Below are 16,033 nucleotides of genomic sequence, written 5' to 3' on the forward strand. Positions count from 1 at the left end.
ATCTGTAGCTAAAACGTTGCCCTGTCCACTCAAACAATTCCAGTTATATATCGTCTTCTAAGCATCTGTGACTGATCCAGTCACAATGTGAATCACTGGAACGTTTCAGGATGATGGTGGATGGATTTGTTTCAAAAGACAAGCCATCGATTAGCAAAATATGAGAGAGTACTGTCACTAAAATAAGGCCACTAAAATTAGACAACTGCCGAGACCAACTTTTGTTTTCTCTAAACAATGGAAAAAAAGACTGTATTTTCCTTATGCCATGCTTCACTTCTGTAAGTAAACTGTATTTAGTTTCATCAAGAAATGACTGAGTCGGATTACACGTGAGGTGGCTTGCTTACAACAGGAAGAAACTAGACACAATGGTTCAGGAGAGCTCCTCCAGTATTACCCTTCATGCTGGCAGCCAAAAATATTAAATGCTGTATCAAGTTACTACTTTCCTAAGTCCTTTCATTTGGTTTTTTCATCTTTAATTTCTGGTTTTAAGAGAAGAAAGGGTCTTAACCTTACATATGTTACCCAAATAGGCTGTGAGTGTCAAAACACAGGACAAGAAATTAAACCACTAAAAGAAGAACTAAATACTTCCCCAAAGTGGCAACAGTATGCTGCCATGTCCAAGTTCATTTAATTCTCAAAAATGTTATAGATATTTATGTTACTAGCAATACTAGCTAAACATTAAGAAATAGATGCAAAAGAATACACTAGGAAAACGTTCTTAAAGTGTTTACCTAATCTTTATGATTTGAGATATTAAAATACCAGGAGAAATGAAAGCTTAAAACTTACAATAGAAACTATTGTTACGAATTAGACTCTAGTCCTTATAAACGCAAATATACACAGACTAAGAGAAGAAACCCCTTTTTATTCAATGTGCTAATTGAATTTTTAGGATCTTAAAGGTTGATGAGAAAGACCAAGTCCTTCTTGATAGTTTTGTAGAGAATGTCAATATGCTAAAAATATTAGTGCCAGCAGTTAATACAGAATAAACAATGTTGACTGACTGGCATCAGCTTTTGCACAAATTTTGGTATCAAATACAATATTACTTCATGTTTCACTCGTGATCTGCATGCAAGTTTAAACTTAATGAGAAAAAAATGGCACTATTACAGCATTTTTTTAATATATATATTTTTTTTTCCCCAGCAAAATGAAATGTTAGGTATCCGGGAACGAGAAACACAAGCAGGATCACCCAGATGTGGAACTCTCCCCAATAAAGCTCTCATGTAGAAATTTTCATTAAATATTTCATTATTTTGAAGCTGAATAAAATTATTCCAAGGTAAAAACTTAAAGGTCTGAAGCCGTTCATTTTAGTTCAAAAAGACCAAGAGGCAATTTGATTGTACTTCACAGACAGGAACTATTTGTTACAAAACAGCTATCAAGAAAAAGCACAGAAATGGGAGACCAGAGCCAGAAGCCAGTTAAATTTAGAAAGATTTCCTCTGCCCGCCTCCCAAAGAACTAACCATTAAAATAAAGCACCAAAAGGAATGGTAGGATTACAGCTGTTGTATATTGCAATCAGCTAGATCTAGGTGTTTAAATCAACTTTTATATCTCTCTGGTACACAGGTTTAGGTAAACCAACTCCACACATGTACTGAATGCCATGTAACAAAACAGGAAGTTGAAAGGGGATGATGTAATATTACTGTCTGGCTGGAATTCAATCAGTGTAAGTGGGTGTCTGTAAATAGTGGTATACATTTCTCATCTGAAAGCAATAGTTGCCAGAAATGTATTGTTCTTTGCTTATCTGTCTAAACAGGAGCTTTTACTCTGTTGCTGAATTTCTCTGGGGGTTTGGGGGGGGGGGGGGGGTTTTGTTGGGGTTTTTTTTCCTTAATTATTCTGAATAATTTTTATTAGTTTCTTTCAGGAGCTTCAAAGAAAGAAGATAAATTTCTGCAGCACACAGTTTTTGTCTTAACATGTCAGGGAAATACAGCGCTCCTTGTGGGTAGAGCAGCCTAAGTCCACAGTTATTAGTACAATGGACAGTAGTTTTAGGATTATTAGTTCAGATAAGCTTGAAAGATGTACCTTAGACCTCAAAATTACCTCCCTGGATTTATCATACAGACAGTAATACATTCCCTACAGACATGTATTGCACGTCCCCCCTAACCCCAGCAGCAGTAATAGGCATGCAGACAGGTGAGAAAATATCTTATGGTCTTAGGTATTATCTTGGTTGAGGGGTTTGAGGGGGTTCTTTTTTGTTTGATTTTGTTTTTCCTACAGTCCAATACTAAAATACTCTTCAATTTACCCACTGAGCTACACAGTCAAATCCCCTAATGCCCTTCTATTCAGCATTATAAACAGGAAATAGAGGCACCGAGATTCCAGTTAACACTGCCAAGTTCTACAAACGATACAAAACATTGGTCGATATTATTCATTCCCGAGTTGATCTACAGGGTACTTTACGGCCCTAGTTGTCCCATCACTACACAGTTCACCATTACAGCAATATTTACTGTATTAAGCACTCCACAAACACCAACAGCAGCACTTACTTCTAAAAAAACATCGCAGAGCTGCAGCAATTAGATGCGAGTAACACCTATTGCCGTTGTTTTTATTTGCAATTAATACATGCCTGGGAAACAACTTACAGCTGGCGAAGTAGGAACTATCCATTAATGGTGTTTCGACTACTTGGCACAGATTCTGGTTGTCTGTTTCGCTGAGAGGAGCCTAAATTCCTCCCTACTTACATTCAAAGGGATAAAGAACAATTTGAGGGTCTCCCACCAGACATCAGTGGTATATTCCTTGGTGTTGTTCTTATAAATAGCTAGATACACGCAACGTGTTTTCGATCCTAAACGGGTTTCCCCCAACGGGACCCAATGTTCACGGACAGTTTGCAAGTGTGGGGAGAAGAGGAAGTTTATGTCCTGACGGCTAATACCCGTTCTCCTGCTCCCAGAGACTTTATGGACCAAGCGAAGCGGCTGCAATCCGCTGATGTAGAAACGTGTCTTCTATCGACGTCTGTGCGAGATAAGGGAGTAGCAAAAAACTTCCTTTGTAACCTCAAGATGTGCATGATTTGCTTTCTCCACCGAGGAGGGGAAGTGCTGCAGAATAAATGCAGACGTAGACAGATATCTGGGGAAAGAGTCCAAATTTTCCCTGCAGTTTGTTCGCTCGGCTTATTTTGTCGCACCGTGTTGCAAGCCGCTACAAAATCCCCCTCGCTGGACCGCTCTGACAGAGCAGAGGCTGCTTTCCTCCCCGTTCGCCTCAACGCATGAAGGTGACACGGCAGTGACGCCTGCCTGGGCAAAGCCTTAGTGTCCCGACCGGGCGGGAAACGCAGCCGAGAGGCTTTCGGCTCCAAGGGAACGGGTGCGGGGAGCGGCCGGACTCGCGTCCCGCGGGGGTCGAACGGGTGGGCTCCGGCTGCGGGAGCAGGCGCCGGCGGTCCCCGCCCCTCCGCCGGCAGCGCTCGCCCTTCCGTCTCGCATCGTTGCGCCACAGCCCGCCGAGGAGCGAGGTAAGGATCACCGCTGCCTCCCTGCCTTCGCCCCCGGGTTGCAGCGGCCGGGGGGGGGGGGGGGTGTCCTGGCCGGGAGCCGGATCCCAGCGCACAGCTCTAAGCTCTGGGAGCAGAACGGCCCGTGGAGCAGTGCCGCATCTCGGCATCAAGCGCATCGGGCGGAGGGCCCTGCACCGCTGCCTCCCGGCGCCGGGTACGCCGCTCCCGCGAGGGCGGGAATAATCCTAGAGCATTTGCTACGGCGGGACATCCCTGTGTGGGATCGGCAACTGTTCCTTTCTTGTGACTGCAGCAAGCGGCAGAAGCTTGCGCTCCCCCGGGGCTGACATCCCTGATGGGCTGCGCTCCAACACAGGATCCGAGCGCAGCACGACCCGCCGGGGCGCGGCCCGGCTCCTCTTCTTCCCTGCGGGGCAAGGTGTTACACACTGCCTCGAACAGTCAGCTAAAAGCTCCTTTTTAGCGTCTACCGTTCCTTACAAGCGTGCTTGGTAAAAGATCTAACATCGGGGGAAGAAGTGTGGTCGGTTTACGCTTCCCACACTAAACCAAGGGCCACTTTTTCCTTTAATCATGTATCGTTAAGTCCTGGCTATGTCTTCTCCTCCGTAGTCTAGGACAACCTAGACTTCTCGGTTTACTTCACTACATATGAGGCATGCACTGTTATGATGATGTGGTATTTCATTTCACAGGCTTCAGTATGCATGTTTGGAAACAAACATGTAATCCTCTGCTATGAACCTGTCTGTTCTGCACAGACCACCTAGAACTATAGACCATATAAAAATAGGATGAGAAAAAAATCACTCTCAAATACATCCTTCAAAATGCTCTACTAGAGGGACAAGGAAACAAATCACTGTGATTCCCCTACCCTGATCCCTAAGGTTGAAGAGTGTGTTTTTTTACTTAAGTTGGCATTGCTCCTTGTTTTGTACAGTAAGTCTTTTCCAAGTGAAAAAGAGCCTTAGAAGTAAGCCAAATGCTTTGCACAGTAATATCCCAGTGCAAGACACAGGTCTTCCCATTATTTACCTATGCTTAACAGTTTAACAGTTATTAAACAGTTATTGCATTTATTATTTCTGTGGCTAGTGCAAGGGAAAAGAACGCCTCGACCGGAGTTGGTAGGTTTGAATGAAGCACTTACTAGTGCAGACTACTTACAAAAATGCCTTCATTTCTAAAAACACAGATAAAACAGGGAAAAACATTCATACAAGAAAGCATTTTAGGAAAATGAACAAAAAATTTACTAAGATACAGACCAAAAGGAAACAGGAAGTAAAATGCAACCTGCATTTCACAAAATTAGCAGCATAGGACATTTTAGAACTGTTTACTGCCAGAGGAGATTACATCATCATAATCACCATCGGTTTTAAAATAAAACTAATTTAGTGTTTATTTCTTAGAATTATTCCTTCCAATGGCAACCATCCTAATGGCAGTAAAAGTGCTGAAATACCAGACTTTACTGTTCAATCCTAGTCAATTCAGGTATTCTTCTATAGGAACAATTCCAGCTCAAGATGCAAAAAATACAGGCCTTTCCAAGGAGCAGCGTAAGTTAGGGTTTTTTTGGAAGTTCTGCCTTTTATATAGCAAACCCGTAAAAATGACTCTATGTAAATTTAATACAACTTTTATGGTTTAATGGCCAGTAGTGGGGTGTTTCGTCCAGTCTTAGTCACTTTCCTATTCGAAAATTAGAAACAGAAAATCAAATGACTGTGTGATAGTAAGACAACGTTTCCAGACCCAAGAGAAAATAACTAATTTGATGAAGTATGTTCATGGAGCTACACATTATCTTTCTCATAGAAAGAGCAAATGGTAGTGAGTTATTATTTACCCCTGTGTAACACCATTTCAGAATGAAAAGTTTTGTAAGAGAACAGAACTTGAAGGATGCTCTGTTATTCTTAATACCGATAAAGGCAACAGAGCAATTATTTGAAAAAGCAATTTAACAGGTAGTGAAACATGCCAGCCCTATTGATAGTGCTGTGCACTGGAAGAGAACTAGCTCAAGAAGTCCCTTGCTTTATAGAGTAAAAGGCATTGTTCTTAACTGAATCCTCTGTATGTGTTTTTGTAGAGTGAAAATGAATGAAGAGACTGTGTGTGCAGTACACCTCGGAGAAAATTTCTGCCTCTATTTTGCAGGTAATTACTACCCCTGCTGGGAGACACACACTGTGTCTTCTTTCTGCACAGAAGATCAAAAGCTGATATACAGTTTAGTCCTTTCCTGGGGCTGGCATCCCCGGTTTTGTGGAATCCTATTTTTTTCCCCATTTTACCCAAGCAATCCTCAAAGCAGTTTCAATCCCAGCCCGCTTAGAAGAACAATAGTTCTTGGATTATGGAGCTAGGCTGTTCACTGCAAAAAGAATCTGAGTTTGAGATGGCTCTCCCAGTGTGTTAACAGGTCACTTGGAAATACTGCTAGCCAAGTACCTGAGTCAGTGGAATATTTGGTGCTTCATACAATATATTCCTGTAAAGGACACTCAGAAAGGTTGGAATACTGGGGGTTAGACTTGGAAGAAGTGGTGACTTCCTATCCCATATGATAAAGTTAGTTAGAAAACAGTCTCTTCTTTAAAAGCCATTTGTAATGATTGTTTCATGTCCTTTTGCTCACTTAGAATAAAGGTGCTGATGAAAACAAAAATTTGCATGCCATTTATTCCTTGGTTATAGGCTTAAACTGACCTGAGCTGCTCACCCTTAAGTAACCCTAAACCATTTTGCATACCTCTTGGTTTGGTGGTAACTCCAGTTCTCAAATGACTGGTGGTTTCATCATTCTGTTGAGTTTGTTACGCTCACAAATAAAACACACTGTGTAGTTAGAACAGCACAGCTTTGTGAGTTAGTGGTAGTGGGGAGTACAACTGGAAATGTGTAGGTGGCTGGCTGCCAGTCTTGCAGAACAAAACTGGGTAGAATGGTTTCTTTTGTGGGGCCAGAGGTTAATGGTGTTTTTTCTTTCCTTTTTTTTCATTGCTCACTTGGAACCAAGATGATGATGGTAAGATGAAAGCTCATCAATTTATTAACTTCATTATCAAATTTACCTGAACTAACTTGCTTACACTTACTAACCCATAAATGTTTACTGTGCCTGAGAGAAAGTTTTCAAGCTGATAACAGCTACTGTAAAAGAGCACGCTACAGCTCACAGTCTCCTTTTGAAGCTGAAGTTGCTTTATTTCTTCATAAGGTACAGAAGGACCTTTTAATGTGATTCTAATTGTGAGGTGAGAGAACTGTTGCTTCTGAACTCTCATTAACAGATATGGTAGCTTCTCTTGCTTATATATACACGCTGCTGTATTCTGGGAAATCCTTCTGAAAAGCCAGAGGCGGGAAGAATGACACAGCCTCCGTTTTGAGATTGCCATTCTAAGAACTTGTTTCACCTAGTATTTTAATGACAAGATTAAGCCTGTAGCAAACTGTTAAGAACTGAGGAGACTGCAGCTAAAATATTTGACCCTCTTTGCTTAACACTTCTGCAGGGCTGGAGTGCGATGCCCTTTGTAAGGAAAAAACTCTCCACCGAGTCCTTCGAAATGTAAATAGCCAGTTGCTTGTGGTTCGACCAGATTTAAACATGGCAGCTTTTGAAGATGTGACAGATCAGGAGATGAAATCTGGTAGACCATCTTTCAAATATTTACTATAACCACTGCACTGCTGCTTTATTCTAGATGTGCTTTTGTTCTTTGTGATCACTGACTCTTAATGGTAAGAGAGTAAAGACTCAAGTTCATTTGTAAGAATAAAGCTAAGAGAGCTGAAATTTTTGGTTAAATGTGATCACAAACTAAGCTCTTAATGTCTGTCTTTTGTTTTTTAGGGGGGAATGGTGTATGTAGGATTACCAAAAAACCCCCCAAACAACCCACAGAAACATTTTTAGGTTTAAACAGACTAAACAGAGCACTGAAAGCTCTTACTTTCTTCTAACAGTAGCAGTTAACACTGCTTTTGGTTTTGCCTTTGATTGGGGGAGGTGGGGCTCAGCAATTCATTCAGAACTGTATTTGCTGAACACACATATACAGATATAATCTGATTTACAGATGACTATTTACAAACCCAGTTCTCACTTCATGCATGCACGTAAAAGGGTTTGAACATCCTAGCCATACTAACTGGCAAGTTCACAGGCCTTCTTGCAAATTCTAAATCTTGGTTATTGAATGACTGCAGAAAGTCACATATATGCTACCAGCAGCGTAAAAAATTCAGTCCTGGCTCTCCTGTCAGAAAAACTGAGAAGACAGCAGTTGACAGTGGAATGGTAAGACATAACACAGTTGTGTTGTTGCAGCTCTCTCCTGACTATTAAACAATTTCTATTTAGGCAGTGGAATGCACTTCAACATTCACTATTACAAAACTACTACACCTTCAGCAGGGATGCCTGTTGCATTCAGCATCCAGGTAGAAGATAAAAGTTATTATATGTGTTGTGAGAACGAATGTGGAAAAATGACAGTTCGATTCAGAGTAAGTATTGCCTTTCCATACCTGATGTATGTGTAAGTAGTAGGCAAAATTAAGAATTCAGACATCTGTGAGCTGAACAAAACTGCTTAGGTCTTGTGCTGGGACTAACCCATTGCCTTTTTCTTCCTCAGGAAGGAGAAGTTCCCAAAGAAATTCCTGGTGAAAGTAACATCATCTTTTTCAAAAAGACATTTACATCTTGTAGCTCCAGAGCATTTAAGTTTGAATACTCACTGGCGCAAGGAATGTTCTTGGCCTTTGAGAAAGAAGGCTACTTAAGAAAATTAATTCTAAAGAAGCTGTCAAGAGAAGATGAAGTGGACGAAACCATGAAGATCAGTTTCTAACTTCAGTCAGAATGAAAGTCACCACCTATGACGTACTTCAACAGTCTTAAAATGTATTTTGGCTTTTTATTAAAGAAATCTTATTCTTTCTTTATCTGAGGCAAGCCTATGTTTTTCGCTACCGTAAGTCAGTACAAAAATGAGCATCTTGCAAAGGAAAACAAATCCAAATCCTTGGCAAAAAGAAGCAGCATGCTTTCCAGCCAGATAGAAGAGTATTACACACGGAGGAAACAAGAATGTGCATGCCTATACAGTCCTGTATAGTTTGATCCCTAAAATCTTTACCACTTGTTGATCCAAGAGCTTTTTAACTAGGTGACTCATAGATGAGGTAGACCTATTTTGGGAAGGGAGAGAAAACCAGTTAAAATAACGGATGAGCAGACCATGCACCCGGCCAATGAACGCTTTCTTACATCCACATTATTTCCTGAGCATCTTCATCAATCTCAGTGAAATTCTCACCTTCAACTGAAATAGAAACAACAATTTTTAACTTACTGGAAGTCTTTGTTTAGAAAACTGCTAACTTACCTGAACAATAAAAGTTCTAATAAAGCTGTTTGTCCTCAAAGGGGCCAAGGAAAAAAAAAGGTATGTTTTTATGTAAGGGGGCTTACATAAAAGTTAACAGTAAATTATAGGTGAGTGATGAAATGAAACGAAACAGACATTTGCCCTTCTAACAGTTTGGAACAAATGTAGATATGGCCGGCTTCCATAAGGACCCTACCTTATTCTGTGTATGTGACAACACAACATACGTTGGGATCAAGCTGTGAACCCTATTTCACATTTAGAGCTGAGCAAGCACTAGATTTCACCAAAACCAAAATTAATGATATAGAATATATTATCCTTTTCTCCTAAAATAAGAAATCTTCCTCTTCTGCTCCAGCTCCAGGTAGTGATAACCTGAATGTTGGTTTAGCTGGGGTCCTGAGTCTTCGACTTGCCAGGCAGTAGAGCTGGTACAATTGTCATACCCCATACAGGCAGAAATAATCATAGGAAACAGGACGGCTTCTATCTGTCATGGAAGGGAGGAAAATACTGAAACTTGCCGAAGAGAGAAAACAAGTCTCAAGACTTGTTTTGGTAAAAACCAAACCAAAACTGTAATTTCAGGGAATTTAAAAAGCACACAGACATGATATGGCTCGGCTTTTCGTGTTACACTGCCCCTGCCATTTCACCTGCATAGCTGCTACTGGAGCACCTAGAGGCAGTAAGAAACCAGTTATGAAAACAGTGATTTAGATCGGGTATAGCCACCACTGAGTGCACTATTGCTTAGGAAGAATTTGCTGGAGGGGCTTAAACTCAAGAATGTATTTAATACGTTTGGATAATCAGTATGAACTGGTCTGAGTTGCTAGCCCCTAACATTATAGGTTTGGACTACTACATTCCCAGACTACTGCATTCCAAAGCTCTTAATATAACTCATTTCTCACAGAAGATAGCTTAAATACCACATACAGATGCATCTTGTGTTTGGTCTCAAAAGAGTAAATGTCAAACACTTTCTACGACACATGCTTAGACACTACAGAGCTGCTTTCCCATGACTCATACAGGTGCATCTTCCTCAGTATGACAAAATAGTATTAGATTGCTATCTAAATCAGACCACATCAAACAGAAGCAACCACCTCAATTCTGACCACAAGATTAGCAAAAGCGGCCAGCTACATGCCATTTCCCATGGTTACCTAAGAAAACACCTAAATAACAATTCCAATCCAAATTAAAAACAAAACCAAAAAACTCAAATCAGAAAGTCTTGCAGAACTCAAACAGCAACTTACTCATTCTGTTTAATGCATAATCAGACAGATAGTAACACACATTTCCTCTTACTATTCATAGTGCCACAGAAGCCCCAGCAGAACGTGGAAACAGTTAACCACTCCTTACTACTATGAAAGTCAGATAGAAGTTAAAAACCAGAATACTATTTCCCCCCCTAAAATGCTCTAAAACATAAAGACGTGGAGAAGAACAGTTGGTCAGTTTCACATCAAGCAGAAAGGGTATGTTTGTTGTCTTTTCAGTCACACAGGAAAATGTCTACCAGTGTTTATTTAGGAAATAAACCCCCCAAACTGTTGTAGATGAACATACACATTCCTGGGAAACTATGAAAGCCCTATGCTGTTTATGGCTCATAAAATTAATCTGCAAAAGTGTTTTCTTCTAAGTCAATTCTGTATTTTCTAATGAACATTACTCTGTATAAAGTCAAGTCTAAGTCACCTCTAAGTATTAATTTTTTGTTTAGTAACAGCTAAACGAAGTAATGCAGAGTAACGGTATGAACAGTAATGTAACACTATGAATTAGTATTTGAAATTGATTTTAGGAAAAAGAAAAGCAATAACTATCTGCAGAGAAAACCTTTTAAGTAACCCAAAAGTAGTAAAAAATGCTCAGAAGCACACACACAATTTCTGTAAATTCTTTATTGTATGGATTAAGAAAAAAATATTCCCTTTTCTGTATCAACTCTTAGGGTCCAAAGAGTTACAGCGTGTGCCTTACATACAGTTCAGTTGTTGTGATGTCAGAAATAAGAGTTTAGTTTTCCACAAGCCAAGTTTGTTTTACAAAGTAGGAAACCAAACAGTTGTTTTAGAAAAACACTCATTAAAGCTGCCCTTACAAGGAAGGTAACCTTCAGCTATGTAAGTCTGCCACTGATAGAACTAATTCCTCCCAATCTACAGTGCAGCTTAAATCAACTCACCCTCACCTGTAGTTCATCCACTTTAAATTTACTTTTTCTTTTCTAACATTTTACTGCTGTTGGATATTTATTTCTAAAAGTCTAGTTCTGAACTTGCTGCAGTATGTACATACTATGGATCCATTTGTGTCGCATTAAACGTGTTGATAAAAATATGAAGAAGCAGAGGCAGCAGTGAACAATCATGTTTGTCAGGGACTTCATCGCATCTTAGAGGCTCCACAGCATAGCAACAGCCTTGCAGATACCAACATCATGGTAGTTAAAGTAGCAGAGGCCAGCAAAGGTAACGGCTGACAGTACATACAGACCCGTATTGGCCACTTTAATGGGTGTATCTCCATGAACGTAGTCAGTTATAACCTGTCCAAGACCCCTACAAAATAACAAGAAGAAAAAAGCTGCAATCAGGAAAGCACATTCTTCGCTGGAATCCCCCCCATTTATGTGAACATACTACTAAGATGGCTCAAACGCATAATTTTTTTCACCTGCTGTTATCAACCTTTCCTAAAGAACACCCATTTCCCACTCAGAAAGAAGATGCACCTATTTAAAACCAAAACAAAATAACATTCCGCATATTCTAGTTTAAAAAATATACATATTGGGTCAGAGTTTTCTTAAAGGTACCGAGAAAACACGGTGTTTGCTGAGCACAGCTCTTTCAGATAACAGAATCTGTAGAATTTGCCTCCAAGAAAGACTGGGCAGCTTATCTGACTTCAAGGACTGAAGAAAAGAAACCAAAGGAAACACCCTTCTTGATCAGCAAGGTGTTGCTCTGGGACCAGCCATTGTCACAAATACACAGAAGACTCCTGGATGTGTATTTAGATTAAAAAATAGCTGCAACCAAAAAATTAGCATACTTTGGGTTTTTTCTGCATCTGACAGACTGCAAGTGAACTCTTGTCCAGATTTAAGCTATCCAGCAACAGGAAGACAGAGGATGCTATTAAACTAACGTGGTAGTTCTCTTGTACAATTTTGTACAAGTTCTCATGTACAAAAGTACAATTATATTTGCTTTGTGCAATGATAGATGGCAACTTGGTTAAAAAGAGATCCATATTTAATGCAACAATTTTCTTCCCAGGATTTTGCCTTGGTCTTATCTGAAGCTGAAGGACCTGCGTCCCACAGATCCAGACACACTAGTGACCTAGTAAAATTCAAAGTCCTGCAGCCGATGTCACTGAAGCGAACACTGAGCTCAGTTTCACTTAGATGGGGTTCTAATACCATAAGATGTCAAAAGCAAGAAAAGAGCTGCAAGGAATCCCTAGACGTACAGAACAGAAGCAGAAGGTGGAAGCAGTAGAAAGGCAACTACTACAGCTATTTTTTACAACTGGAGGGTGGCATAAGGTTATGAGTGAAACCAGCCCCTACCCACACTTCGAGCCTTCAAAAGTGTGGATAAAGAAATCATAGTCAACTTGGGATTCACAGGTTGCCCTTCAACTGTACTGCTGATAAGGGATTTTCATATGATCTTTGAGTGGCAGAGTAAGACTGAGCCATGCTAAGACTTCTCAGAAAAAGTGGTGTGTGACTTTACAGCACACTCAGTAATTCACAAAAGCCCTCATGGGAAAAGACCAGTGTCCCCAAGAACAAGGAAGAGAATTAGTGAGAAACAGCTGATGTGCAGTAGACACACAACATAGGCTTCACCAGGCCTTTATTATATGCCACCAGAAATGGCACACAAGATAAACATGGCTTCAGGCATCTTGAGTAAGTCTACTCATAGGTTAGTGTTTGGACTGATAACCACCTAAATACCTGAACCACTATTTCCAACCCAGGACAATACTTTAGGACAAGATTTCCTAAGAAAAAAGGGAGCAAAAGGTGAAAGAAAACACCTCAAAAATATACACAACACTCCTCTGCAGTTTCTGATCAGCTATTAGAGGCATTATCTGATCTGTAAGGCAATAAAATTAACATTTACAGCAAGCAAACTATCTTTTTTCTTTTACAGATACTGTAGCCCTATGAAAGTACAAGAGAATTTTCCTCCATAGTAACACCTTTAGGTCTGTCTTCTACAAGATAAAAATGTCAAGATTCTACATAGCCAGTGGCTAGGAAGTCCTCTTGAGTAAGATATTGTGTAGAGCACTAGAGAATGGTTATGGATTCCTTTACAGCAATATTTATCCTGCCTTCTGACCACGAGGAAGCGTGACAAAGGAAGATCAAGGTATGACTAGTCAAAGACCATGACTGTCACAGAACTTCGAGAGTAAGGTATTTTACTCTAGATCAATAGACTTACTGTCATATACAGTATCTTAAATTAAGACTTAAGGCTTGGAGTCATCCTGACTATCAGACTTTACTCTTAATTCTGAAGACCCTATTGTGCTTACCAGTGGCCATGGAGAGTAAGGGCTGCAGCCAGTGAATAGTCCATGGCTGGTCCAGGATACAGGTAGGCTGCAGGAAGGAGGCCCAGCAAGAGGACACTGACAGCTCGCTCACCTGTCCAGTGCAAAGACGCAGCCCTGGAACTGCCTGCAAGGAGAAGTATTTTTCAGTGCAAAGTTCCTGTTCAAAGTGCTGTAACCTTAAAACTAAATTCCTCATCCTGATCAGCACCACACAATTAGGCGTTTTCTCTGATCTGATTACTAGGCTTTCATCCAAGCCACACCTAGCTGCCTTTGAATTACTGCTATAGAATATATACCTATTTTACAATGTCAAAAAGGTTAAACACTCCTCTCTTGGCTGCTGCTAAAAAAGAGAAGCTTCTTTTAATACAAAAGAATAGAAGCTCAACAGGTAAAGACAAAACAAGCACCAGTCCTACTTTCACAACCTGCAGTTCAGGACTAAGGCCCAAGTCAACCATCACAGGAAAGAAGCATCTCTGTAGGCAAAGCCTTTATTTCCTTACTGTTATACACCATTTACTGTTCCCACCCTTTGAGAAATAGCTTCCAGAACCAGACAGACACAACCGCAAGCTCCAGTGAAAGGCACATCATGATAGCAGTGTGCACAGTTCTGCCCAGGAACCAGTACTGCTATTTGAAACTGTAAACAGCAGATTAAACTTCTGGGACAATCACAGTGATATATGGCCTAGAAGTAGCCTGAAGGATTTCAGCCCTCCACTGACACCGGGTACAATTTGAACCATGCAATAGATAACTCCAGAAATAGAAATGCCAGTTAGGGAGCTCTGCAATCAACTCTTACTGTTCAGAAGCACGCAGATACTATTGTAGGGGGTAAGGGGGAATCAAAACATCTAGAAGTTTCTGGGGCAAACCAAAACCCTAGCATCGTAAGCAATACTTAGAATGAACCATCAGCCCACACTAAAAACATCACTGGATCTCTGAAATTACCTTTATAATACAATACCCCCCAAAGTGCTTACCTAACACACAGATACTACCCATCCTTCTAAAACAAAATGCAAACGTTCTTTGGTTTTGTAACGTCAGAGAATTTAGAAAAGTGACAAGATAAGGAAAGCAAAGAACTTGAAGCAAAACATGAAAGGGACCTAAGCTGTAGACTGCAAGCTTTCCCTGTAGAACTCCACAGCTGAGAACACTTCACAGCACACGCAGGAAGCCTTTGGTTAATATGAAGTCCGGAACAGAAAGAAAGGAAATGGCTTAGTTCTGTTTAAGCCAATTACAAGTGTTTCTCCATCCTTTCCACTTCCCAGTTGCATTATAAAGGCTACAAAACATCCTTAACCTCTGGTCACAACATTTCTCATATTTAACTGCGCAACTGACAGACTGGAAGCTAGTCTTGGCGTGGTTATCTTTCACCACCTCTGTGTTGTCTTACGACAGGGAGAGAGGAAAAAACAATCTAAGAAATACTCTCTGCCTGCAGATTATACTTCTCAAAATTAACCTCTGTGAATCAGGAGCTCTGCTGTTCAAGGGAGAAGTCACAATTGCAGTGTTTACGTATTATTACTGCTGCTGAACCATAAGAAGCGTTAAACCTCCTGTTTTCTTTTAAAATCTCTCAATCTTTTTTTCCACCACCGCCTTTGTTATAAGCAAAGATTACTTTTAACGTTCAGTTAGTATCTCCTATGTAAAGACTTGCAGCATTCACATGCTTGAAACTGACACTGCAAAGGCCAGTTTCAAATCCAAGCAGTACAGTGTCACATAGACCTTGTTTTAAGTCAGACCTGGGCAGAGAGCAAATCAACAGCCGTGCTACCAAAACGAAAACAGTACTGTCGAAGCGGACGGCAACACATTCTGGTAACTCCAGTAATCCTGCCTCACCCGAAAGAACTCCTGTGCCGTGAGTCGGGTTTTTCTGCCCTTGCTTACTCACATTTGCCATTTAAAATCTCCGACCTGGCTTAAAGAACCGGCAACCCCGAACGGACACGGGTGTAACCGGCACATGAAGAACGCGCCGTTTGGAGGACCGGTGGATAACGGCCACGGGGAAGGTGAGAGCCCGGCCGCGCACACACCCGCACACGGGACATACCGTGGCCCTGCTGCGGGGAACTGTGGCTCTGCCGGGCCGGAGCGCTCCGATCGGCGACGGCCGCCAGGACGGCGGGGCGGCGGCCAAGGGTCCTCCCGAGGAGAGCTGCGGAGAGAACGGGGACGGCGGGTCAGGCGGGGCGCCGGGGCGGCGGGCGCGGGTCCGCGGGCCGGCACTCACCCATCTGGGCGCCGCGGGGCCGCGCCAGCCCCGCTCGCAACAACACCAGCGCCGCCATCGTCCCCAGCCAGCCCAAGGGCACCACGCTCCGGAGACGGAACGCGCTGTGTCGCCGCAGCTCTTCCGCTTCCGGACCGGCTGAGGGTAACGGCGGCACCGCCCGTCCAGGGGCGGGGGAAC

General features: G+C 41.6%; 2 protein-coding genes across 3 annotated transcripts; one reads left to right on the top strand and one right to left on the bottom strand.

Annotated features, from left to right (window-relative positions):
- The first annotated feature begins 3,222 nt into the window (after positions 1-3,222).
- Positions 3,223-8,517, top strand: IL18 (interleukin 18). Of its 2 annotated transcripts, XM_030505344.1 has the most exons (6): positions 3,223-3,541; positions 5,649-5,716; positions 6,579-6,587; positions 7,078-7,215; positions 7,929-8,074; positions 8,206-8,517. In XM_030505344.1, exons 2-6 carry the CDS (start codon positions 5,656-5,658, stop codon positions 8,419-8,421), a joined length of 570 nt encoding a protein of 189 aa, XP_030361204.1. In that variant the 5' UTR covers positions 3,223-3,541; positions 5,649-5,655; the 3' UTR covers positions 8,422-8,517. The 2 variants fall into 2 exon arrangements, with proteins under 2 accessions (XP_030361204.1, XP_030361202.1); XM_030505342.1 differs by lacking the exon at positions 3,223-3,541 and having other exon boundaries at positions 5,472-5,716.
- Positions 8,518-10,871: 2,354 nt separating this feature from the next.
- Positions 10,872-15,985, bottom strand: SDHD (succinate dehydrogenase complex subunit D). Its single transcript, XM_030505347.1, has 4 exons — positions 15,854-15,985; positions 15,674-15,778; positions 13,558-13,702; positions 10,872-11,549 (listed from the first exon to the last, which is right to left on the bottom strand). The coding sequence occupies exons 1-4, from the start codon at positions 15,909-15,911 to the stop codon at positions 11,384-11,386; spliced, it is 474 nt and encodes a 157-aa protein (XP_030361207.1). The 5' UTR covers positions 15,912-15,985; the 3' UTR covers positions 10,872-11,383.
- Positions 15,986-16,033: the final 48 nt, after the last annotated feature.

The sequence above is a fragment of the Strigops habroptila genome, chromosome 17 (assembly GCF_004027225.2).
Source record: "Strigops habroptila isolate Jane chromosome 17, bStrHab1.2.pri, whole genome shotgun sequence".
NCBI classification, from domain to species: domain Eukaryota; kingdom Metazoa; phylum Chordata; class Aves; order Psittaciformes; family Psittacidae; genus Strigops; species Strigops habroptila.